General features: G+C 38.4%; 1 protein-coding gene across 3 annotated transcripts in view; it reads right to left on the bottom strand.

Moving 5' to 3' along the window:
• The window catches only part of LOC309400525 (NACHT, LRR and PYD domains-containing protein 12-like), a 139,138-nt gene that overhangs the window by 98,674 nt on the left and 18,856 nt on the right, over positions 1 to 21,608 (bottom strand). For 2 of the 3 annotated variants that reach the window (XM_081969089.1, XM_081969090.1), the window contains exons 2-3: positions 18,431 to 18,722; positions 16,461 to 16,499 (exon numbers count right to left, since the gene is read on the bottom strand). In XM_081969089.1, coding sequence (XP_081825215.1) covers positions 16,461 to 16,499; positions 18,431 to 18,701 — 310 coding nt within the window. In that variant the 5' untranslated portion in view covers positions 18,702 to 18,722. Of the gene's footprint in view, positions 1 to 710; positions 789 to 7,977; positions 9,665 to 16,460; positions 16,500 to 18,430; positions 18,723 to 21,608 lie in introns of all 3 variants that reach the window. The other variant, XM_081969091.1, reaches the window with a different exon arrangement.

Here is a 21,608-nt window from a genome sequence, read left to right as displayed (position 1 = left end):
GTTACAAGACCCTTGTGCCCCTAACCCTTTATATAAAAAACCCCCAGGGGTGTTCAAACTTAACAGCTTTAAGACTTGTGGACTTCAACTCCCAGAATTCCTCCTCTCGCTCTTCATCTTGATGATGTGCAGATGGGTGGGAGGGAGGGAGCTGGAACCGGTTCTAAACGGCACTGTAGATTTGTGGAACCTCTTCTATAGAAGAGGTTAGAACTGGCAGAAACGCACCCCTGGGAGAAGTCCATGTGCCGTGCGCTGCTCCCTTCTCTTTGACAGCTGCCTGGTTTCCAATGGGGGGGGGGGAGAGAAATCCATGCATTAGAGAGGGAGGGAAAATGCATGGATTTCTTCCCCCCCTCCATTGAAAACCAGGTGGCTGTTAAAGAGAAGGGAACAGCGTGCGCCGTGTGGGCTTCTTCCAACAGCCGAATCCTCCCCTCCTGTTCCTTCTTCCGCTGTTGGGAGAAGCTCAGATGGTGCGAGTTCCCTTCTTTTTGACAGCCACCTGGTTTCCAATGGGGGATGGGGAGAAATCCATTTGTTTTTCCTCCCTCTCTAACGCAGGAATCCTCAGCAAAGCCTCCTCTATTGTGACCATGAGAAACTGATGAGAGTCTGATAGAGAAATATTATAGTAATATATAAACATCAAATACCATGTATTGTTTTTATATCAATGACATCTGTGTTAAATGCAAGCCGTTTCTTACCTCAGGATTTTTAAATGTCTCAGCTCTGTCAATGCTTTAAAGAAGTCCTCCACATATTTTTCATCCAAACTCCATTTCCTAAAGGGGAAAGACATTTTTGCTCTCAGACTTCAGTGTTTCCAGTCCCTGTACTTTGCAAACATTGTAAAATCCATTTGCAAAGTAACCACAAATGAATTTACTCATATTTTAATATGGGAAAGTAATAGGAAAAAAATGGTTACAGAGCATTGCTTGAAGGAATTAAAATTTAGCATAGCATCCTAGATACAAAAAAAAAAGGAAGCAGAGAATATTTCAGGAAACTCAAAAGTTCCAAAATCATGAGAAGCAATTTTCAAATGTTATTATTCTTCAAAGAATAATAATTGCCTATAATTGCTAGAATAGTATAGAGTTGGAAGGGACCTTGGAGATCTTCTAGTCAACCCCCCCCCCACTCAGGCAGGAAACCCTATACCATTTTAGAGAAATTGTTGCTTAATCTCTTCTTTAAAACTTCCAGTGTTGGAGAATTCACAACTTCTGAAGGAAAGTTGTTCCACTGATCAATTATTCTAACTGTCAGGAAATTTCTTAGTTCTAGGTTGCTTCTCTCCTTGATTAGTTTCCACCCATTGCTTCTTGTCCTACCCTCAGGTGCTTTGGGGAATTGTTTGACACCTTCTTCTTTGTGGCAGTCCTTGAGATATTGGAACACTGCTATCATGTCAGTCCTAGTCCTTCTTTTCATTAAACTAGACATACCCAATTCCAGCAACTGTCCTCTGTTTGGCTGGGGGGCCTATTATATACACCTATGGCCATGTCATTCCCCCCTTTTTATATTAATCCAAATGCATTCAAGACTGTTTTTATAATTGTTGTGCTCTGTTTTTGTAGAGATATAGTTATTTCTTATATATAGTGCAACTCCACCTCTTTTTTATTTGGTCTGCTTTTTAAAAATAATTTAAATTCCTCTAGCTATATATTCCATTTGTTGGTTTCATCCCACCAAATTTCTGTAATGGCAACAATATCATATCCGCCTTCATTTACTTGAATTTCTAATTCACCCTGTTTATTTGTCATACTCTGTGCATTGGTGTATAGACATTTAAGTCCTTTTTGACTGATCCTGTGTTTACTTTCTACATAACCTGTTTTGTGCTTGCATTCTCCTACTTCCTTACTACCTGTTTGATTCGTGCACATAGTATGGCACACTATCAAAATCTTGATTTTCCTTGACAGCAAGGTTGATATTCTTATCCACACAAACATCTATGTTACAAGCACTAATAACCCTATTAATTTTAAACTGCAGGGGACAGAAATGTTCTAAATCAATTAAGTCTCTGTGCCCATTGTTTACTTTAAATGTTTCTTCGGAGAATCTGTGAATTTAATGCCAAGTAACTCAGTCCCTTTCTTTAATGGATGCAAACCATCTCTTCTGTAATATTTCATTGGACCTGCTGCAGACATTGTGATTAATATAACCAAAGACTTCTGCTTTATAACATTCCTTTAGCCACACATTGAACTCCGCTTTACACTGGCCTTTTTCCTTCTTTTTTCTTATCTACAGGTAAAACCTCTGAAAAAATAAGTCTACAGACTGTATTACTACGTTCCTGCCCCAAGCACCGGAAATCATTTTGCACAGAGAGTACATCTTTTTGGGACAGCTCATTTGTGCCAAGATGTACAACAGCATCAACATCACAGTCCTTATGGCATTCTTCACTACCTTGTCTCTGATGGCAGTAGCACCTGGCAGACACCTGACCTCTTTCAAAACTTCTGCAGCCTTTCTTAAGTTGATATTACAAACAAGCAAGACTGTCAAGATTGCTGGCTGAGTTTCAATTTATTTTAGGCAAACATCTCTGCTCCAATTGGCTATTGGGAATTGTAGCAGGAATGCCTTCTTCCCTCTAGTCACTGATTACTGTCTCCTAGGCCTTTTATTAGGGGGATTATAAAATCACTGAAAATGCTGGGCATTTAGTTAAAAACAGGTCACTGGAGGTACAGGTAAAAGGGGACCTATCTTTCTTTTTAACAAAGTGAATTTGCAAGAGTGCTATCATACCGATTCCTTCTATTGGCAGTGACAGGAAAAAAAGGGGGAAATGTATTTTCTTTTTACTTTTATTTGTCCATCAGTGTCAATTATGAAAGGTAATGAATGGACGAGAGCCAATACAAAAGGTCCAAGACCAAACCACAAGTAATGGCTGCTTCCCTAGTACTGTTAAAATGTCATCAGTCTCCTGAAGTCAGGCTGAAAGGGGTATCAGACAGATTGTTGGTATGAGAAGCAAGCAAAGAATTAGGAACCTCTGAGAGCTTCAGAACCAAAGAGTCAGAGCAGATGAGGCCCAATTCAGATAATGTGGGAACACATTTTGGCAGGCAATCTAGTCCAAAACACACTTGGAGCTAGAAAAGGCTGAGCAATGGTAACCAGTGTCTTTCCCTGAAAGGAGAGAGCAGCAATGCACCTATAAGAGGAACTTCAGAAGTTTCCAATTATTGCAGAAGAACTTTCTTATGTTATCTACCGTTTAAGCTGGAAAGTTTTATCCACAATGAGACTTTCAAATGCAGTGCTGTTCTGCCTCGGGTGTTGTAGGCTTGCTCAGGGCATGCAGTTAACTCTACGTTGAGGAATCTCATTCAGATCAAGTTTATTATCAGGCATTCTTAATAACAAAACTTACAGTTCAGTGTTAAGATACTTCTGACTTTCCATAATCTGTCCCATCACGTGGTGTAAAAAGATGATGATTTCACTCCCATGCTGAGCGGAGATACAAACACTACTATTCCGGTTCACGAAGGCATTTAAACTGACCGGCTATAAACTTTGTATGTAGGCAGAATGCCCCAGTGGCCAATCAGAATCACAGACGTGATCACATGTCATAGAACTACATTTCCCATAAGGCAGTCTCTGCCTACATTTCCCATGAGGTAGTTTCTTAAAGGAGACAGTTCTTAATTCCTACACTAGCTATATACTGTTGGGGCAGCACAAGCGCCATGGAACATTTCAGGCTGCTGATTGTAGCTCTTCTTAGTTAACAAGGAGAAAGATCCTGATCCGACTTCCGGTTTCTGAGGACGATGGACATATCGTTCACCGTCTTGGTGGGCTCCCCTTGATTTAGAGGGGAGCACAGGGTGCCTTGTAGGGGTGTCCTGCCGAAGGGGCTGCTTGCTAGATCTCCCTGGTGCGGCGGCAGCATCAGGGGGGCTGCCAGCATTGCCCTAGGTGCTGGGAGGCATAGGGGGTGTGCAATGTCCGCACGCGCCTTCGTCCTGAGAAGATCGGAAGAAACGTTACATGTGAAGGCTACAGCTGAAGTGCGGTGAGAGGGGAGTTCCCCCAGGGTCTCCTTTTCTTCTGAACAAATAAGTAAATAAGGATTAGCAGCTTTTTAAAGACTCTTCGATCTTGGAAAAGTGTTATGATTGGAGAGGGGGGTTTCTTCCCCCCCCCCCTTGGAAAAGCGGCTTTACACAATCTCACTCTCGGAGGAGAGAGAGAGAATTGGAAAAAAAACTCTTTTGATATTCACTTCTTTCAAGCAATGGGACAATGACTTTCTAGAACAATTGCGAAAGAAAGAATGTGAGCTGACTTTATAAACTATGCATGGAAACTTTTTGAACTGTTGTTCTCTTTTCCTCCGGGAGGGCTGAGCCAAAATGGCTTTTCTTCCCCCTTCTCTACTGCCTTTACAAATGAACTGTCTCTTTTGAAAATTTTTCTGGGTTGGAATTATTATACCCCAGTGAATCCTAGAGGCATCTCTTAGTATACTTTTCCTTGGACTGGAAAAAATTGATTTCAACTGGCGTGGAGCTGTATTGAAAGATTAATATCCCACATTGGATTTTGCCTGCCTGTGGATCTCGCCTGACGGTGCATTTCTACAGACACCATTTCTTTGTCTAGACTTATAACTCCCTCTGAGTTTCGTGATGCCTGCTAAGAAGCACCCCCCCCCAAACCGGCTTCAGCCCTAAAACATCTTCTGTCTCAAGCCCTGTTCCCCAACAAACACAACTATCTTCTTTTTTACAACCTAAAGCTTCTGAAGGGGAACAGCTGTCTCAAGAAATGTTTCAACAAATGTTCCAGACGATCATAAAGAGACAGGATGAAATTAAAAAGCAGTTGGCGGACTTAAATGAACAACTCAGAGAAAACCAACAACAAACTTCACAAAATAGACAGAAGATAGATGTCCTGGAGGAGAGTGCTGTGGGGATGAGAGAGGAGGTGAAGGCATTACAAAAAGAAAATGTTGGAATTGAAAACTATATGGAAAAAATGGAATTTGAAAGGATGTCTTTCTTTCTTAGATTTCAAAATATACCTGAAATGGATGCTGAAGACTTGAGGGAGACTATGATAACAATGTTAGCAGACTATATTAAAAGAGATAAACAACAGCTAGGGTGGGATATTGACCTGATATATAGAATTAATTCAGCATATGCTAGAACACACAATGTTCCAAGGGAAGTTCATGTTAAATTTTTTAGAAAGACTACAAGAGATGAAATTCTGAGGGTTCAAAGGGGGGAATCTTTAAGATATAAGGATAAAGAAATAACCATCTTAAAACAGATACCAAAGAAAGTAAGAGATAAGAGGAAATTTTTTTCCTCTTTAGCTAAAATATTGTATGGAAAGAATATCTGGTTTAGATGGCTAATACCAGAAGGGTTGTTGATTTTCTGGGAGGGTGGTAGAGTGAGAATCAATACAGTGATGGAGGCAGAAGCCTTCATGGAAAAGCACAAGACTCTCCTAGATGGAACAAGAGACAGTACGTAAGATATGAAAGGGGGAGGGGCCATGGCTCTGCCAGCAGATAGGGGAGAGGAGGCAGCAATGAGGCTCAGGTCACAGAAGTGAATTGAAATTACATTGCAATTGTTGATACAATGAAATGGTTAGAAGTGATACAAAGTAAATGATTGAAGATGTTAAAGAATTTGAGGTAAACTTTAACTGCTAATATGTATGTAATAATGATATTTTGATATATACAAAAGTAAGAGAGAGATATGAGATCCCGGGGGAGCACCACCTTCCGTATGATGTAGCTGTCAAATTTTTTCTCCATACTTACCGTATTTTTCGCCTTATAAGATGCACTTTTTTACTCCAAAAAAGAGGGTAAAAATCTGAGTGCGTCTTGTAAGCCGAATGTAGCCACTGGGTCATCTGAAAATGGGGCAGGCAAAGAGGGGGCTGCAGAGATCGTGATGGCTGGAAAGGAGAGAGGTTTCGCTTTCAGAGCTCCTGCTCGGCTGGGCTCCCGAGAGGGCTTAGGCGGTGGTGGCGGTGGCAGCGGCTCCTCACATTGCTGGGGCGCTGCTTTAAGCTGCCCTCCTCCTGCAAATGAAAGGTGCCTCAAGGCTTTGGCTCCTGAGACCGGTGCGCTGCCATCCAAAATGCTGGTACCACGATCGCTGCAGCGCCCGCTTTACCTGCCGCTTCTCGGGCGGTTCCAGGCGGCAGAGATCGTAGTAATAGCATTTTGGATGTCAGCGCACCATCTCAGGAGCCAAAGCCTTTGAATCAAGTTTGATTGTGTCCCATCTAGCGTTCTCCACCCCCACCCCCAAATCTCTCCGGATCCGGAGAGATTTGGGGGTGGGGGTGGAGAACGCTAGATGGGACACAATCAAACTTGATTCAAAGGATTTCGCTCCTGAGATCGAAGCCTTTGAATCAAGTTTGATTGTGTCCCATCTAGCGTTCTCCACCCCACCCCCAAATCTCTCCGGATCCGGAGAGATTTGGGGGTGGGGGTGGAGAACGCTAGATGGGACACAATCAAATCGAAGCCTTTGAATCAAGTTTGATTGTGTCCCATCTAGCGTTCTCCACCTCCACCCTCAAATCTCTCCGGATCCGGAGAGATTTGGGGGTGGGGGTGGAGAACGCTAGATGGGACACAATCAAATTGAAGCCTTTGAATCAAGTTTGATTGTGTCCCATGTAGCGTTCTCCATCCCACCCCCAAATCTCTCCGGATCCGGAGAGATTTGGGGGTGGGGGTGGAGAACGCTAGATGGGACACAATCAAATCGAAGCCTTTGAATCAAGTTTGATTGTGTCCCATCTAGCGTTCTCCACCCCCACCCCCAAATCTCTCCGGATCCGGAGAGATTTGGGGGTGGGGGTGGAGAACGCTAGATGGGACACAATCAAACTTCATTCAAAGGCTTTCACTCCTGAGATTGAAGGAGGGAGGGAGAAAGGAAGGATAAGAGGATAGGGAAAGAGGAAAGAAGGCAGGCAGGCAGAAGGGAGGGAGGTGTAAGGAAGGAAGGAAGCATAGATAAGCAGGAGGGAAAGAAGGCAGGCAGGCAGGAGGAAAGAGGAAGGAGGGAACTGGAAGGGAGGCAGGAAGGAAGGGAAGGAGGAAGGGAGGGTGGAAGGAAGGATAGACAAGTAAGAGGGAAAGAGGAAAGAAAGCATCTGAATGTACTAAAGACGAGTCTTCAGGGAAAAGATGGATACATTGTGAAAACTCAGCTGTCAGTTGATCTTAATGTTATGAAATGAAAAGTATGCCATTTGCAATTAACTTGGCATAAAATAATTCATTTGCATTTAATTGTTATTGTTCAAAGAATGTTCGGAAAAATGTTCGGCCCTCCAGCATGTTCACTTCATCCAATCTGGCCCTCTTTGAAAAAAGTTTGGACACCCCTGTGTTACATGGTTGACATAAAATTGTTCTTAAACTGCTGTTAACTTTATACAGTTGATATAAAATATTTTACTATAGTATTTGGTTCAGAATCTTTTTTTTCTAGATTTTCCTCCTTTAAAATTGGGTGCGTCTTATATTCCGGAGTGTCTTATAGGGCGAAAAATATGGTATGTACCCTTTTCCCCAAAATATTTGTAAAAATCAATAAAAAAAAATTTCAAAAAAAAAAAAAAAAACCAAGGAGAAACATCCTGAGCTTTCTTATGGCCAAAAGAGCTTCCAATCACTCTTTACAGACTGTCAGTGTTGAGCAATGTATAAAAATAATCAAGTTTCTAAAATATAATTTAAAAGAATATATGAGGATTGAGACCCCTCTCTAATTTAGCAGTTTAAAGACATTTATGCATAACCCTAAGTGTCATTTTTGAGACCTATTATTATATTTGAGATAATAGGTTAGAGAACAGCAGTGGCAGGATCATAAACCAAATTAAATACCCAATGGATAATAAATTTCCAAAAATGCTTACTCATTTTCTGGAAGTAATAATTCTTTCTCTGTCTGATATAGAAATGCATGGTTTTCAATATTGAGATTCTTCAAATTCTGGCAGTGTTGTATACAATAGGCCAGGATCATCAATTCCATATCTAAATTGCACTGAAAATCTATTTCAGTGATACCATCTAGTGCATTTTTTACAAAATTGTCATCCTGGGTCTCATATAAATAACTAAAAATTTCTTTTTGTAAATTGAAATGCATTCTTGTTTCAATGTTATTTTTCACCCAGTCTAATAGGAACACTTTATTACTAGGAAAAAATTCCCATCCAAATTCTTCTTTCAATTCTCTCATTCTTTTCTCTTCATTTAAAAATCCAAAGAGGAAGCGAAATCCTACTGCAAAATCAGTCCCAATATATATATGTCTTTCTAACAGTGTCTGCAAATGTTTATTTCGATTTTCAAAATGTTGCTCCTCTCTTTCTTCTAGAACATAAAACAAAGCAGCAAAAAACTCCTGGAAGCTTAAGTGAATGAAGCTGTAGGTTTGAATACAATCAATGTCTCTTTTGAAGAGGTTCTCGTTCAGAAAGAGGGAAAGGGATTGTTCCTGATCCAAACTGTGCTTCTTGACTTCTTCCTCCATAAATAGTATTTGCTGTTTCCAGATTCCTTCTGCAGCTAAAGAGCACAAACCTTTCACATTGGTTTGGACATCCTGTTTGGATTTTTTATGGTGAAACTTTAACAAGCTGCAAAGATACAGCATATAAATTGCAGTGAGAGTGCATGGTGTCTTCTGCAGATCCTTGCCTCTCTCCATCTCCTGTTTCATTACTGTACAGATGATCCAGCTCACAAGGGGAATGACACACATGGTGAAAAGCATATCATTTTGTTTCACAAATCTGAGAGCTTCAGTTGCTTGGTCTTTATTTCCAAAAAAATTGTAGAAATATTCTTCCCTCTCCTTTGTAGAAAACCCCAATATCTGAAAATACCGTGGGTGCTCTAAACATCGATGGAGTTTCTCCAAAGCAATAGGTCTTGTTGTGATTATAAGATAAGATTCAGGTAGAAGCTTTTTTTGAAATAAATTGCTCAAAAGAATCCTCACTGGCTCCTCCTTCCAGGGATCAGTGCAAAAGTTGATTTCACACTGATCATCAAAGGAATATCGTAATTCATCAAAACCATCAATTATGAACATAAGCTTGTTTTCATTCTTCAGTATGCTTCGAATGACATTTTTCATTGCATTATATTTGGGCCACTGTTTTGAAATTATCTCTGCAATGCTACTCTTTTCTGGTTCTGCATGGAGATTCATCTCTCTACAATAAATATAGAAAACATAATTAAATTTGTCCTGGTAAAGTTGCTGAGAAGCCCAGTCAAACATGATTTTTTTGGCCATCATAGTTTTTCCAACTCCTGCAGCTCCTTGCAACACAACAACTTGTGAAATTAATCCATGTTTATCAGGGTTAAATAATTTTTCAATGCTGGTTGAAGACGTGGCTCTCTTGCTGATGATTTCAACATGTTTCCTTCCTGTTGCCATAATTTCATCTTCTCTCTCCTCTTCAGACTGGTGATAATCTAGGATGATTAATTTTGAGTATCTCTGATTCAGGAGTACATATTCACCAGGAACAGCATTAGGGTCCTTCATTTTATCAAATGTTTTTTTAATGTAGTTTTTGTAATCTAAAAGAAGAATGAATGAGATTAGAAGTGTGAAAAATAAAGACTGCTCAATGTACTCAGTTAAGTGTTTTGTCTCTGCATCTTTCCCTTGAAGCCACCCACATTCACCCTTTGGATTAATGTGTGGAGGGAAGTTGTAGAATACTTGGTTAATTGGTGTGTCAGTATTGATGTCAATAGGGGGAGTTCTCCAGAAAATGGCATTCTGAATGGCAGAGTCCATTTTTTCCCCTCTGCCAGTGGACAGCTAGTTTTTACTACCAAACTAATTGTTTGGCAGCCAAATCTCTTGGTTTGGAAGAGAGCAGCTTGGAATAATCCCATACAACTTCCAGATGGATTTCTAACTCATTTGGGTGAGAGAGCCAGCGGTATTCTAAGGCGAGTGTAAGAGGGAAAGCAGGGATGGGAGATCTTGTCTGACCACTGTCCACATACTAAAGACAATGCGCTTTTATTTTTTCATTTTTATAATGTTTTCCCTTTTTGTTTTTTATTATTTTTGATATGTGTTTTGACCATTTACAGAAAGGTGTCTATATAATATACCAACTTTAAACGTTCTCAATTTTTTAATGCTGTTTCTGCCTCTTGTTCTTTAAATCAAGAAGCAGGAAATCCTCAACTTTTTTCCCCTTCCTGCTATTGGGAATTATTAGCTCAGTGTTTTGCTCCGTGTTTTGAACATCACAAAAAGAGGCCCCACTGCTTCTAACCTCCAGCTTGCTGAAGAGATCAGGTAATCTGTGTATTTAATTGGCTGCTGCTGCTACTACTACTAACACTTTTAAAGGAAGAAGGCAAATTAGAGGAGTTTAAGACTCTAGAAAGAGTGTGGAGAAGAGCAACAAATATGATTAGGAGACTGGAGGCTAAAACATATGAAGAACGGTTGCAGGAACTGGGTATGTCTAGTATAATGAAAAGACTAGGGGAAACATGATAGCATTGTTCCAATATCTCAAGGGCTGCCACAAAGAAGAGAGAGTCAAACTATTCTCCAAAGCACCTGAGGGTAGGACAAGAAGCAATGGGTGGAAACTGATCAAAGAGAGAAGCAACTTAGAACTGAGGAGGAATTTCCTGACAGTTAGAACAATTAATCAATGGAACAACTTGCCTCCAGAAGTTGTGAATGCTGCAACATTGGAAGTTTTTAAGATTTTTGTCTGAAATTTCCTGCCTAAGCAGGGGATTGGACTAGAAGACCTTCAAAGTTCTTTCTAACTCTGTTATTCTAAATTCTAAGGTTCAATCATTTATGGAGGATTTTGAGAAAAACTTCTCTGAATTTTTTTTTAATGATTTGTTAAAGGTGAAGTAGTGGCAAAAATCTTAAATGGAAAAATAAGCTCGAAGAATGTGCAACTGGCTAAATCAGGTGAAAGAAGATATTATGAATATACATATACAGAGAAGAGAAGAAAAGTTAGATATGCATATGGAATTAATAACCAATCTATTATTAATGGAACTGATGGAGAAAAAGACTTACTTAAGATTTAGAGGCTTACGAGAAAATGTGGAAAAAGGTATTAAGGACGAAGATTTAGTAATAACAGAAATTACAAAATGGATGAAAGAGAATCAACTGGAACCGATCAGGTCAGCAGAGATGGTGAAATTAACTGCATAGCTTAGAGCAGGGCTCCCAACCACCAGTCCGTGAACTGGCACCAGTCCAAAGCATGCCAGAAACCGGGCTGCGCAAACAAGCAAAGCTCCATCTGCGGGATGAAGGCAGCACATGAAACCACACCCCCTCTGGTCCATGGAAAATCTTCTCTCCATGGAACCCTGGTACCCACAAAAGTGGAGTTTCTGAGAGTTTAATATAATAATAGACAGTTAACTAAGACTTTAGGAATAGCTTATTTCTCTGGACCTCTAGTTAACAGGTTTTTGTTTTGCAGTTAACATGGGATCAATCTGATTGATAGATATTAGATTTCTATATTTATTTTGAGTTATAATTATATAAATATACTTAGTTATTTTTGAAGTATTATGATGTAAAACAGTAATATAGTAAATATTGCCAAGGATAAATGAGAAACTTTATAATTATTTGTACACCCAATGTGCAAGTGGGAGAATTTATTAGATTTATTTGAGACATATTTTCAACAGTCAACCAGGGGGAATGATGTATGTTTAATGTTGGCATACTTTATTATTATAATTGTTTTTGTTGTGTTTGTAATTTTTGTCTTTTTATTGTAGTTTTTTAAATATTCTATCTTTGAAATAAATACATATTTTAAAAAAAGAATGTTAATAAGCAAATATTTGTTAATAAATACATTAAATAATTACTTTACATTATTTCACATAATATTTCTCAAATAATTGCATTAATAAATTGCATAATGATGTTTCTTTGGACATTAAGAGATGGAAATTTATAAATCCTACCCTTTTGGGATATGGTAAATCTCCCCAGAATATAGTAATTCCTAGCATCCTTGATATTTAGTATGGATTGGTTTTTTTATTCAGAGAGAAAACACACACAAACACACCAAAGATGGATTTTCCGCAATTTAAATATGTTCTTCAGTAAATTTCTGTGGGGTTCTTCAATTCAAACTATTTCAAAGTATCCTTTTTAAAGTACCTTTGAAAAAGGTGCACTTGCTATTAAAAAAATGGGGTTTGGGTTTCCCAAATTCTGAATTATACCATTATGCATATATTTTGATGATACCAAATTTGTAGCAACCTCATATGATATAAATTTTCCTTCCTATGGTGTTTTGGAATATTCACATATGGCATTCTTGGTAGAACTGTTTTCAAAACATAATAATTAGACATAACCTTTGTCACTATTACATTGCTGAATTCTGTGGTATATTATTTATGGAAATTTGCATTTTGATCCCTTTTCTTATGCTAAATTGATACAATGTAATAATTGTATTTTAAAATTAATTTTTAAAAACTCTGTTATAAGGAAGATTTAGATGCTCAGGTACTTTTTTTGTTCAGATAAGTTAAGGGATGATAAAAGATGGAATTGTATTTTTCCTTTCTTCAAGGATAAATAATTTTTTGCTTTAGCATCCCACAGGCAATAATTATAGCTACAGGTAGTCCTCATTTATCAACTGCTGTTGTAGTCCTAAAGGGAAAAATCATGTGACTACTCCTGACTTATTACTGTAGTTCTCACTGTGGTCATTAGCGTATCACCACAGGGGTTTAAGCAAAATATCATATGACCATGATTTGCACTTTTCTCTCCTCTTTCCCCTTGGCTTTGCTTGTTGGTAGCCAGCTACGAAGGCCAAACATGGTGAGCACATAATCATGGGATGTTGTGGCTGTCAGAAATCCACATCAATTGCCACATAAATTAACTTGGATGAAGCAGCATTTCAGCTTGAGGAACACATAAACCATTAGTAGTGATTATCAAATGTTATGTAACTTAAAATACCACCATTATTCTTCATTAGTAATGATTTTCAATAAATCACTTTGATATTCCCGTTTAAAAAGTGAATGGAATAAATCAGTGGAGCTCTAATCTAATCTGACAATAGAAGATCGTCTTAACATCAAATTTATATTAAAATGTTTAATATAAGTTCTTTTTACGGTTCCTAGAAAAAACAGCTCAGGGTTCATGACAATTTTTTTGTTCTATTATTTCTTCTAACCATTTTTTGAATTTTTGTCCAGAATTCTTTGGCTTTCGGACATATCCATCACATATGATAGAAGGTCCCCTGTTGGTGGTTATGTTACGGTGAAAGACCGAAATCTGGTGAATGTCGACATTCAACGGTGAAAGACCGAATATTTCATTACATTGTTTTACATTCGGACCTTCACCGGTGAATGTCGACATTCACATAGTCGCTTGGTGTATGTCCGAAAATACCCTTATCCTCTCGACACCCTTACCCTAAATTCCCTTACCCTAATACCTCGGCTCCTCGCTTCCTTTTAAGCGTCTTCTTAAGGATCGCAGGTTTTAAAAAAAAAACCTCCGCGAATAGAAGACGCTTAAAAGGAAGCGAGGAGCCGAGGTATTAGGGTAAGGGGATTAGGGTAAGGGTGTCGAGAGGATAAGGGTAATCCTCTCGACACCCTTACCCTAATCCCCTTACCCTAATACCTCGGCTCCTCGCTTCCTTTTAAGCGTCTTCTTAAGGATCGCAGGTTTTTTTAAAAAAAAACTCCGTGAATAGAAGACGCTTAAAAGGAAGCGAGGAGCCGAGGTATTAGGGTAAGGGGATTTAGGGTAAGGGTGTCGAGAGGATAAGGGTATTTTCGGACATACACCAAGCGACTATGTGAATGTCGACATTCACCGGTGAAGGTCCGAATGTAAAACAATGTAATGAAATATTCAGTCTTTCACCGGTGAATGTCAACATTCACCAGATTTCGGTCTTTCACCGTAACAGTTACATTTCCAACAGTTTGGAGATCTATTTGGGAACATTTTGGCTAATCTCGCCAGACGTAAATGCCACCTATAAAACATTTTGTAGATGTTTTCCTTATAGGATGCTGACATTGTCAATTTATAATTTTTCCCAGTGCTCCAATTTAACATTGTACCCCATGTTTTTAGCCCAAATTATCATTGTTTCCTTCACGGTTTCCTCCTCCATTTTGAATTTTAAGAGACAAATGTAAGTTTTTGTAATCATTTTTTCCTCTGTTCCTGTTACTATTTTGTCCAATTCTTGTTGTTCGTTTTGAAATCCATACTGTTCTAAATCCTTTTTGTATCTTGTTTGAATTTGTAGATATGGCCACCAGCCTAATTCAATTCCTGTAATTTTAACTCCTGATTTGTTTTAAGTTTTCCTTGCCCATCCAATAACTCCTCATATGTCAATATCCTATTCAAATCTATTACATTGGGGTAGATAATTGCTTCCATGGTTGATATTCATCTAGGAATTTTTGTGTAAAAGTTTCTTTTAATTTTCATCCATATTTCTAGTAAAGCCCCTCTTACCTGATGCCTCTGGAAATATTTATGGGCTTTACTCTTTCCCTCCCAAATAAAAGCACGCCAGCCCAGCTGTAACTCATGGCTCTCTATCGTCAATATTCTTTTATTTTGGAGCCATATTGCTGCTGCTGCCTGGTAGTAAAGCTCCTAATCTGGGAGGCCAAATCCTCCTCTGATTCTAGAGTCCTGTAGTAATTTTAATTTTATCCTAGCTTTTTCCCCCAGCCTAATAAAATTTAAAATTATTTTATTTAGTTCCACGAAATCCCCCCCCCCACAATTTTACTGGTACAGTTTGGAATAGAAATAAAAAATTTGGTAGGATATTCATTTTTATGGTCGCAATTCTTCCAATCAGCGATAATTGTAAGTTAGCCCAATTTTCCAAGTCCTTTCGTATTTGATGTAATAATTTTGAATAATTGTCTTCTTTTATGGTAGAACATTTAGCCATTAGCCAGATTCCAAGATATTTTATCTTTTTAACTATTTGCATTTCTAATACTCTCTCTAATTCCTCATTTTGCCTTTGTGTAAGTTTTAGTAATTATCTTTGTTTTATTTTTATTTATTTTTAAGCTTGCAACTTTACCAAATTCCTCTACTTCTTGAATTAATATTTTCCCTGTTTCAAGGAAGCCTTCTATTATAAAAACCATATCATCCACGAATGCCTGAGTTTTGTATTCTTCTTTTTACATTTTTAACCCTTTTATTTCCTCTTTTTCCCTAATCCGTGTTAGTAAAACTTCCAATGAGAGGATAAATAGAAGAGGAGATAGTGGGCATCCTTGTCTGATCCTTTTATTTATAGTGACTTCGTCTGTTAGATCTCCATTCACCTTTATTTTAGCTCTCTGGTTTGAATATATTACCTTAATCATTCTAATAATTTTTTCTCCAAATTTCATAACAGCTAATTGTGTAATAAGTAACTCCAATTTAAATTATCAAAAGCTTTTTGCGTGTCTACCAATACTAATGCTAACTGTTTCTCTGGATGTGCTTCATAGTATTCTAATACATTCATTATAATTCTTGTATTATTTCTGAATTGTCTCTTGGGTAGGAATCCTAATCTGAATGAATAGTTTTATTTAATATTTTTTAAGTCTTTCTGCAATGATTGTCATAAATATTTTATAGTCAACATTTAGCAGTGAGATTGGCCATTGCAAGCCTCCTGGCATGGAAAATTGGGCAGAAAGAAAGAGCCCTGTACTTATGCTCTGCACTGGTATGATTCCACCTCAGAAATCCCCTTAAGTTTTAATTTTTTGTGATGGCTATATTCTTTTGAACTATTACATGGGAAATGGTGGGTGGGCAACACAAATGGATTCTCTATGCTATCTAAGATTTTCTTTTTGCTTAAGGCTGCAAAGAAACATTTATGGCCTCAGTTAGCCAATGTACAAGAAGAGTTTTTATTACTTACAAGTTCTCAACATGTTGTGTGTGAACAGAAACTATAATGAACAATTATAAAATAATACTAGACAACCCATGCCTTGTTGTGTCATGTTTTGGAAATATTTTCTTCTCTAAGGAGAGAAATAGAATGACACAGGAGGGCAAAATAGCAGTGAGAGTGGGAGTAAATTCGAACTTCCTTCTGGCTTCCCCATAAAAACTGGCAGGAAACATTGGAAATCCTCCCTCCCTCCCTCCCTCCCTTTCTTCATGGTCAGTACTGCTAAAACCACTCTGCAGTTTTCTACTGTGATTAATATACACAGTAGTTTGAATAGATGGGGAGGCAAAGGGAAGGACCAGATCATGCTGAATTAGGTTTCATTTCGATGTTTTCTGCCTTACCTGATATAAGTTGGTGGGCATCAACATCAACATCTGCAACTAAAGATGGACTAGAATTAGTGAACTAGACTTATAATAATGGGTAAATTATAAAGCATTTTTAAAATAGGAAAAACATGGTTGTATGGCTTCTATGAATGTGTAGATTTATAACCTTCATTAGATTTCTTACCTAATAATTCCTATTCATTTCTATATATTTTTTTCTTTCCCCCTTTTCTTTTATGGGCAGGCTTGAGTGGCCCACAATGATAAACATAACCAGACATATCTAACTGTGCTCTTGCCCTGTCTTGCAGTTTGGGTTGCAAAACTGGTCTAAGAAGAAGAACTGCCATTAAACCATTCTTCCCACTCCTAAAACACTAAGCCATTCCAAAAGCATATTATAATCAACAATATCAAAGCTATAACAGAGCTCAAGTAGAGCTTGGACAAATATCTCCTGGGGCCATCCACAAATTCAATCAATACTATCTCAGTGCTATATGTCAACCTGAAACACAAGTGAAAAGAATCAAGATAATTATTTCCTCCAGTGCTCTTCAAATGATCTCTCACTTCATTTGATCAAGTATCACTTTCTGTTTGTTGGATTCAGCTATACGTGGTCTCCTGGGAGGCCTTTACTAACCAGGAAGGACATGGTTGTAAAAGAGGACACAACTGAATCTTCCCAAGGAGCCCAGCTACTTCCGCAAGTCTAACTGGATAAAAGGACCAGTTGGCTTCTGCAATACGCTGTGGGTGACTGAGTGGGGAGAATTTGGTGAGGGATCCACATGCACCTGAGCTGAAGACTGAGTGAGGCAGAGAAACAGCATATTGTAGAGTTTGAAATGAGGTTACCAATAAGGAAACATCAGGAATTTTGTTCTTCTTATATAGCAAAGCTTCCCCTATCAGGAAGGAGAAAAATTATTTTGCCTAAACTGCCTGCTGTTAAATTAAAGTTGAGCCATCTCTTCATCTTTGATTTCCTTCTTCTGGAAATCAAGATGCCAGTTTGAGTGTTCAGTGGCCCCTAATTCCTTTTGCACTCTTCACCTCTATATTTCTATTCCAGTGAGGCCTTTGAGCTGTTGGGTGGGAGTTTCCCTATGTTATAACCCTTCACAGTTTATTTTCCAATTATGGTATGTCTTTGCCAAAGCCGACATTTTGGATAACATTTAAAATTAACTTTTTATTTTCTTATTTTCTGGCCTAAGTAGTTTGATGAAATTGCAAGCCCCCTAGATCTTTGGACAGCTCTTCAGGGGTTGGGTGGATTGTGCCCTCCTTCAAGAAGGCTGCTATTACTAAAGAGACCAGTCTAGTGCCATCCAACAGGACACCAGGCAAACTAAAGCAGCCCCATGGGTTGCAGAAAGATGCAAATAGGATTTCTTCTTGGGATTACGATTGGTTCTGGGACACTTCTTCACTCCCTAATTTGGCATACCAATTATAGAAATGTACTCAGGGCATTTTAGATATTTGGGGATCTAAATATCTCAATTCCTTTTCATTTGGGGCTACTGCAAGAGAATGTTGCTTTCTTTGTTCTCTGGATTCACCCAACATTACATGCCCTGCTTGCTTCCCTAATAGCAACAATAGCATCATCACCCGTGAAATATCATAATATTGTATAATGTCAGGAAGCACATTAGAAAAAGCATGGATTAAAACTCAGCCTTTAAGGATCTCCTGAAATTTAAACCAATGGACTAACTTGTTTCTCTTTAACTTGGTGTCTCATTTATTTGACAGTGATAGATAAATGCCAAATTGAGTGTCAGAGCAGATGCTTCCAAATTTAGCCCCGCTCTGAAATCTCAGGGAGTCACTGCCAATCCTAACAAATCTCACTGCAAAACAAATCTGAACAACATTCAGTGGAAAACAAACTACAATCATCATTTATTTCCAGTTGATCTTACATGAAGAGAACTTTTAATCCATGTAAATGTATTGGATTTACTTACCTTTCTCTCGAATTTCTTTAAGATTTTCAGCAATATCATTTATATTGCTTTTTTGAAGGACATTGATGCACACATCTACAGCATCTTCTTCATAATATTGAATCAGAAAATCTACAACTTCCAATCGCTTAGCTTTCTCCAATAGAGCTATAGGAATGTTTTCCTTTCCATTGTAGTCAATAGATTTTAGCCTCCATTTAAATTCTTCAAACTGATCCTCAAGAAGGTTATTCAATGCTATGTAAAGATGATCCCTCTCAGTGTTGCTCATTTCAATTATGATGGATTATATCTAAAATTAAAATTTAAGTAACATTTTATGGAAATGAAGTTTGATGTGAACAATATTTTCTATTTTCAAATTAAACTAGATAGGTCATTCACAAAAGCATTATATTACACATTTCATAACAAGATATTTATTTGTTTTAAACTAGTTTAATACACTTTCCTCCATGTACAGCCCTTTCTAATCAATAATCATAAGTTCATTTTTATCCTTTTTCAGCAAAAAGTCTGTAAGGGAATTTCCATTTTTTATACAGTGATTGTTGTTCTCTCCCTAATCGAACAAGTCAATTTAGCCATTTCTGTAAATTCTACCATCTTCACAATCAACTCCTCTTTTGTGGGTATTTCTATATTTTTCCATATATATATATATATATATATATATATATAGATAGATAGATAGATAGATAGATAGATAGATAGATAGATAGATAGATAGATAGAGATAGAGATAGAGATAGATAGATAGATAGATAGATAGATAGATAGATAGATAGATAGATAGATAGATAGATGATAGATAGATAGATAGATAGATATAGATAGATAGATAGATTGCATATAATAGCATTGAATCTGAGGAGCCTCGTGTGCACTTGCCAACATCTGGAGATTGTTGTGCTCTGTCTTGTGGGACTTGCACGGTTTGCTTACTTTGCTGAACTTGCTCTGGTTATTGCTTTGCAAACCTTGCTTACTGGACTACTTGCAGCCAGAGGCTGTTGAAGGTGCATGTGAGAGCTTTACTCCAGGACTTGTAATAAATGTGGGGATTTTGGGGGGCAACATTGGAACAATAAAAGAGTTAGACCTGTTCTCTAGCTGTGTTGCTTTCGTGCCATGTCCCAGGTCATTACACAAGGTTTCTGAGGAACAAGGAGGGGGGGGGGGCTACCATAGAAACAAGGAGTTGATGCTCCCAAGAGCTTGCATGCAAAGGTGAATAATTGGGGGGAAGTAGGGGGATTCTCCCCTCCCTGTGGAGCTGTGTGAATGAGGTGTTGATCGGTCTGTGGGCAAAAGTGAGAGGGGCGACAAATTAAGTTGGCAATAGGATCAAAGCTGGGCCGAATGTAAGGGAGACTGCAGGGTTAGTTTGGCCAGGCAAATTATTACACACACACACACACACACACACACACACACCTATCAAAGTGGATCCTGGGCACTGCGCTTTGTGTGTAATTTAACAACTGGTTCACTTGAACCGGTGAGAACCAGCTGAATCCCATCACTGGTAACAGCTTTACTACAGTCAAGTTACAGCCGATAGTACAGCTTCCAGTACAGGTAGTCCTCGACTCACAACAGTTCTCTTAGTGACTGTTCAAAGTTACAACGGCAATGAAAAAAGTGACTTTTTAAGAACAGCAATGCACAATTTTGGAGCAACGTCTTCTCCATAATTCTAATCATGTGATCTAATATTTCTCATCTATTGATATTCTCCAACTGATATCCATAAATGTTTGGTTTTTCATCATAGTTTTTTTCTAGATACCATTTAAGCTCTCCAAATTTCTCGTCACCTACTTTCCTCCATATGTATATGTTGTGAAGAAACAAGGTTGATCATGTCAACTATGGTTTATATCTGATCTGAAATTAGAATAAACATTACAAGTATTAATGGAAAATGCATGTGGTTTGTTCTGCACCTGAAACTAGAGAGCATATTCAAAGCATAACTTATGCCATCTAACACATAGAAGTCTGACAATGGGACAGTTTTACAGAGATACATTTTTCTCCATAAGGCAATCAACTGAAGTTGCCACGGCCTTTGTAATTCAGTGAAATATGGAGGACAATGCTGTCAAAATAAGAAACATCAGCAAATGTATACATCTGGAAGGAAATGATTTTCCTGAGCCAAAAGGTATGATAGAACAATACAAAAGACAGACACAAATCCTCTGCAAAGCCTGGGGACAGATGAATTGATCTGCATCTGTAAATACGATTTGCCCTCTTTCTAATAAAAAGTTTTTTTATTTTAAACACATAAACACATCAACAAAAACAAACACATGACTTAAAACAACACAGGAACTAAAAGTTCCATCATACATCATGCAGCAGTTCTTTATCGGTGTATCTTTACAGTTAGTGTTTTCCCTCCTATATATTTATGTTCTACATTCATGGTCCCCTTGTTCATTATCCGTTTTTATGTACTATTCCATATTTATACTTAGCTGCTTATATCAAAATATCATTTTACCTATATTATACTTTATGTTCTTACTATCATTTAATTACTCTATTTTAACTGTTGTGACCCAGCAGGATCCTTTGCAGCTGCTGAGCAACTCAGATAGCGACGAACCCTACGAGTTGGCTATGGAGGAGGTGGAGGACCCTGGGCAGGGTTCAGATGCAGAGGAGGGACCAGAGAGGCTGGTTGGCCGCCAGGAGGCGCCTGAGGCATGGAGCAGTGGGGAAGATCGGAGGGAGTTTGTCTCTGACGCAAGATTGAGGAGGGCGGAGAAACGAAGGCAACAGCTGCTCCGGAGACAAGCTCCTAAAAGATAATGAAGCTCAGGTGATTGGGGCGAGGCCCCTCCCAAGAGCTTATATAAACAGAGATTTTGGGAGGAGACATCTTGCAGGACACAACCGTTTAAAGTAATCTGCAGTACGTCTGGTCTGAACTGTTTTGGGCTTCCGTTTGTAACACTCTGGAGAAGCTGTTATTTGTATCTGTCAGAGTCTGGGTTGCTGCCAAGGTTCTTATCTGTGAGTTCGTGTTTGGGCTTTCAGCCACCAAGATTGTAGTCCTGTTATTAAAGTGTGGCATCCAGCTAATCCTGTGTCGGCATTCATTACTGGACAGAGGGGGGTCAGAACACTTAACTATCTTTCTTCTATCTTATCATTATGTCCT

Source organism: Natrix helvetica, assembly GCF_964273705.1.
Source record: "Natrix helvetica genome assembly, chromosome: 1".
Lineage (NCBI taxonomy): Eukaryota > Metazoa > Chordata > Lepidosauria > Squamata > Natricidae > Natrix > Natrix helvetica.
This window is presented reverse-complemented; position numbering and strand designations above follow the sequence as displayed.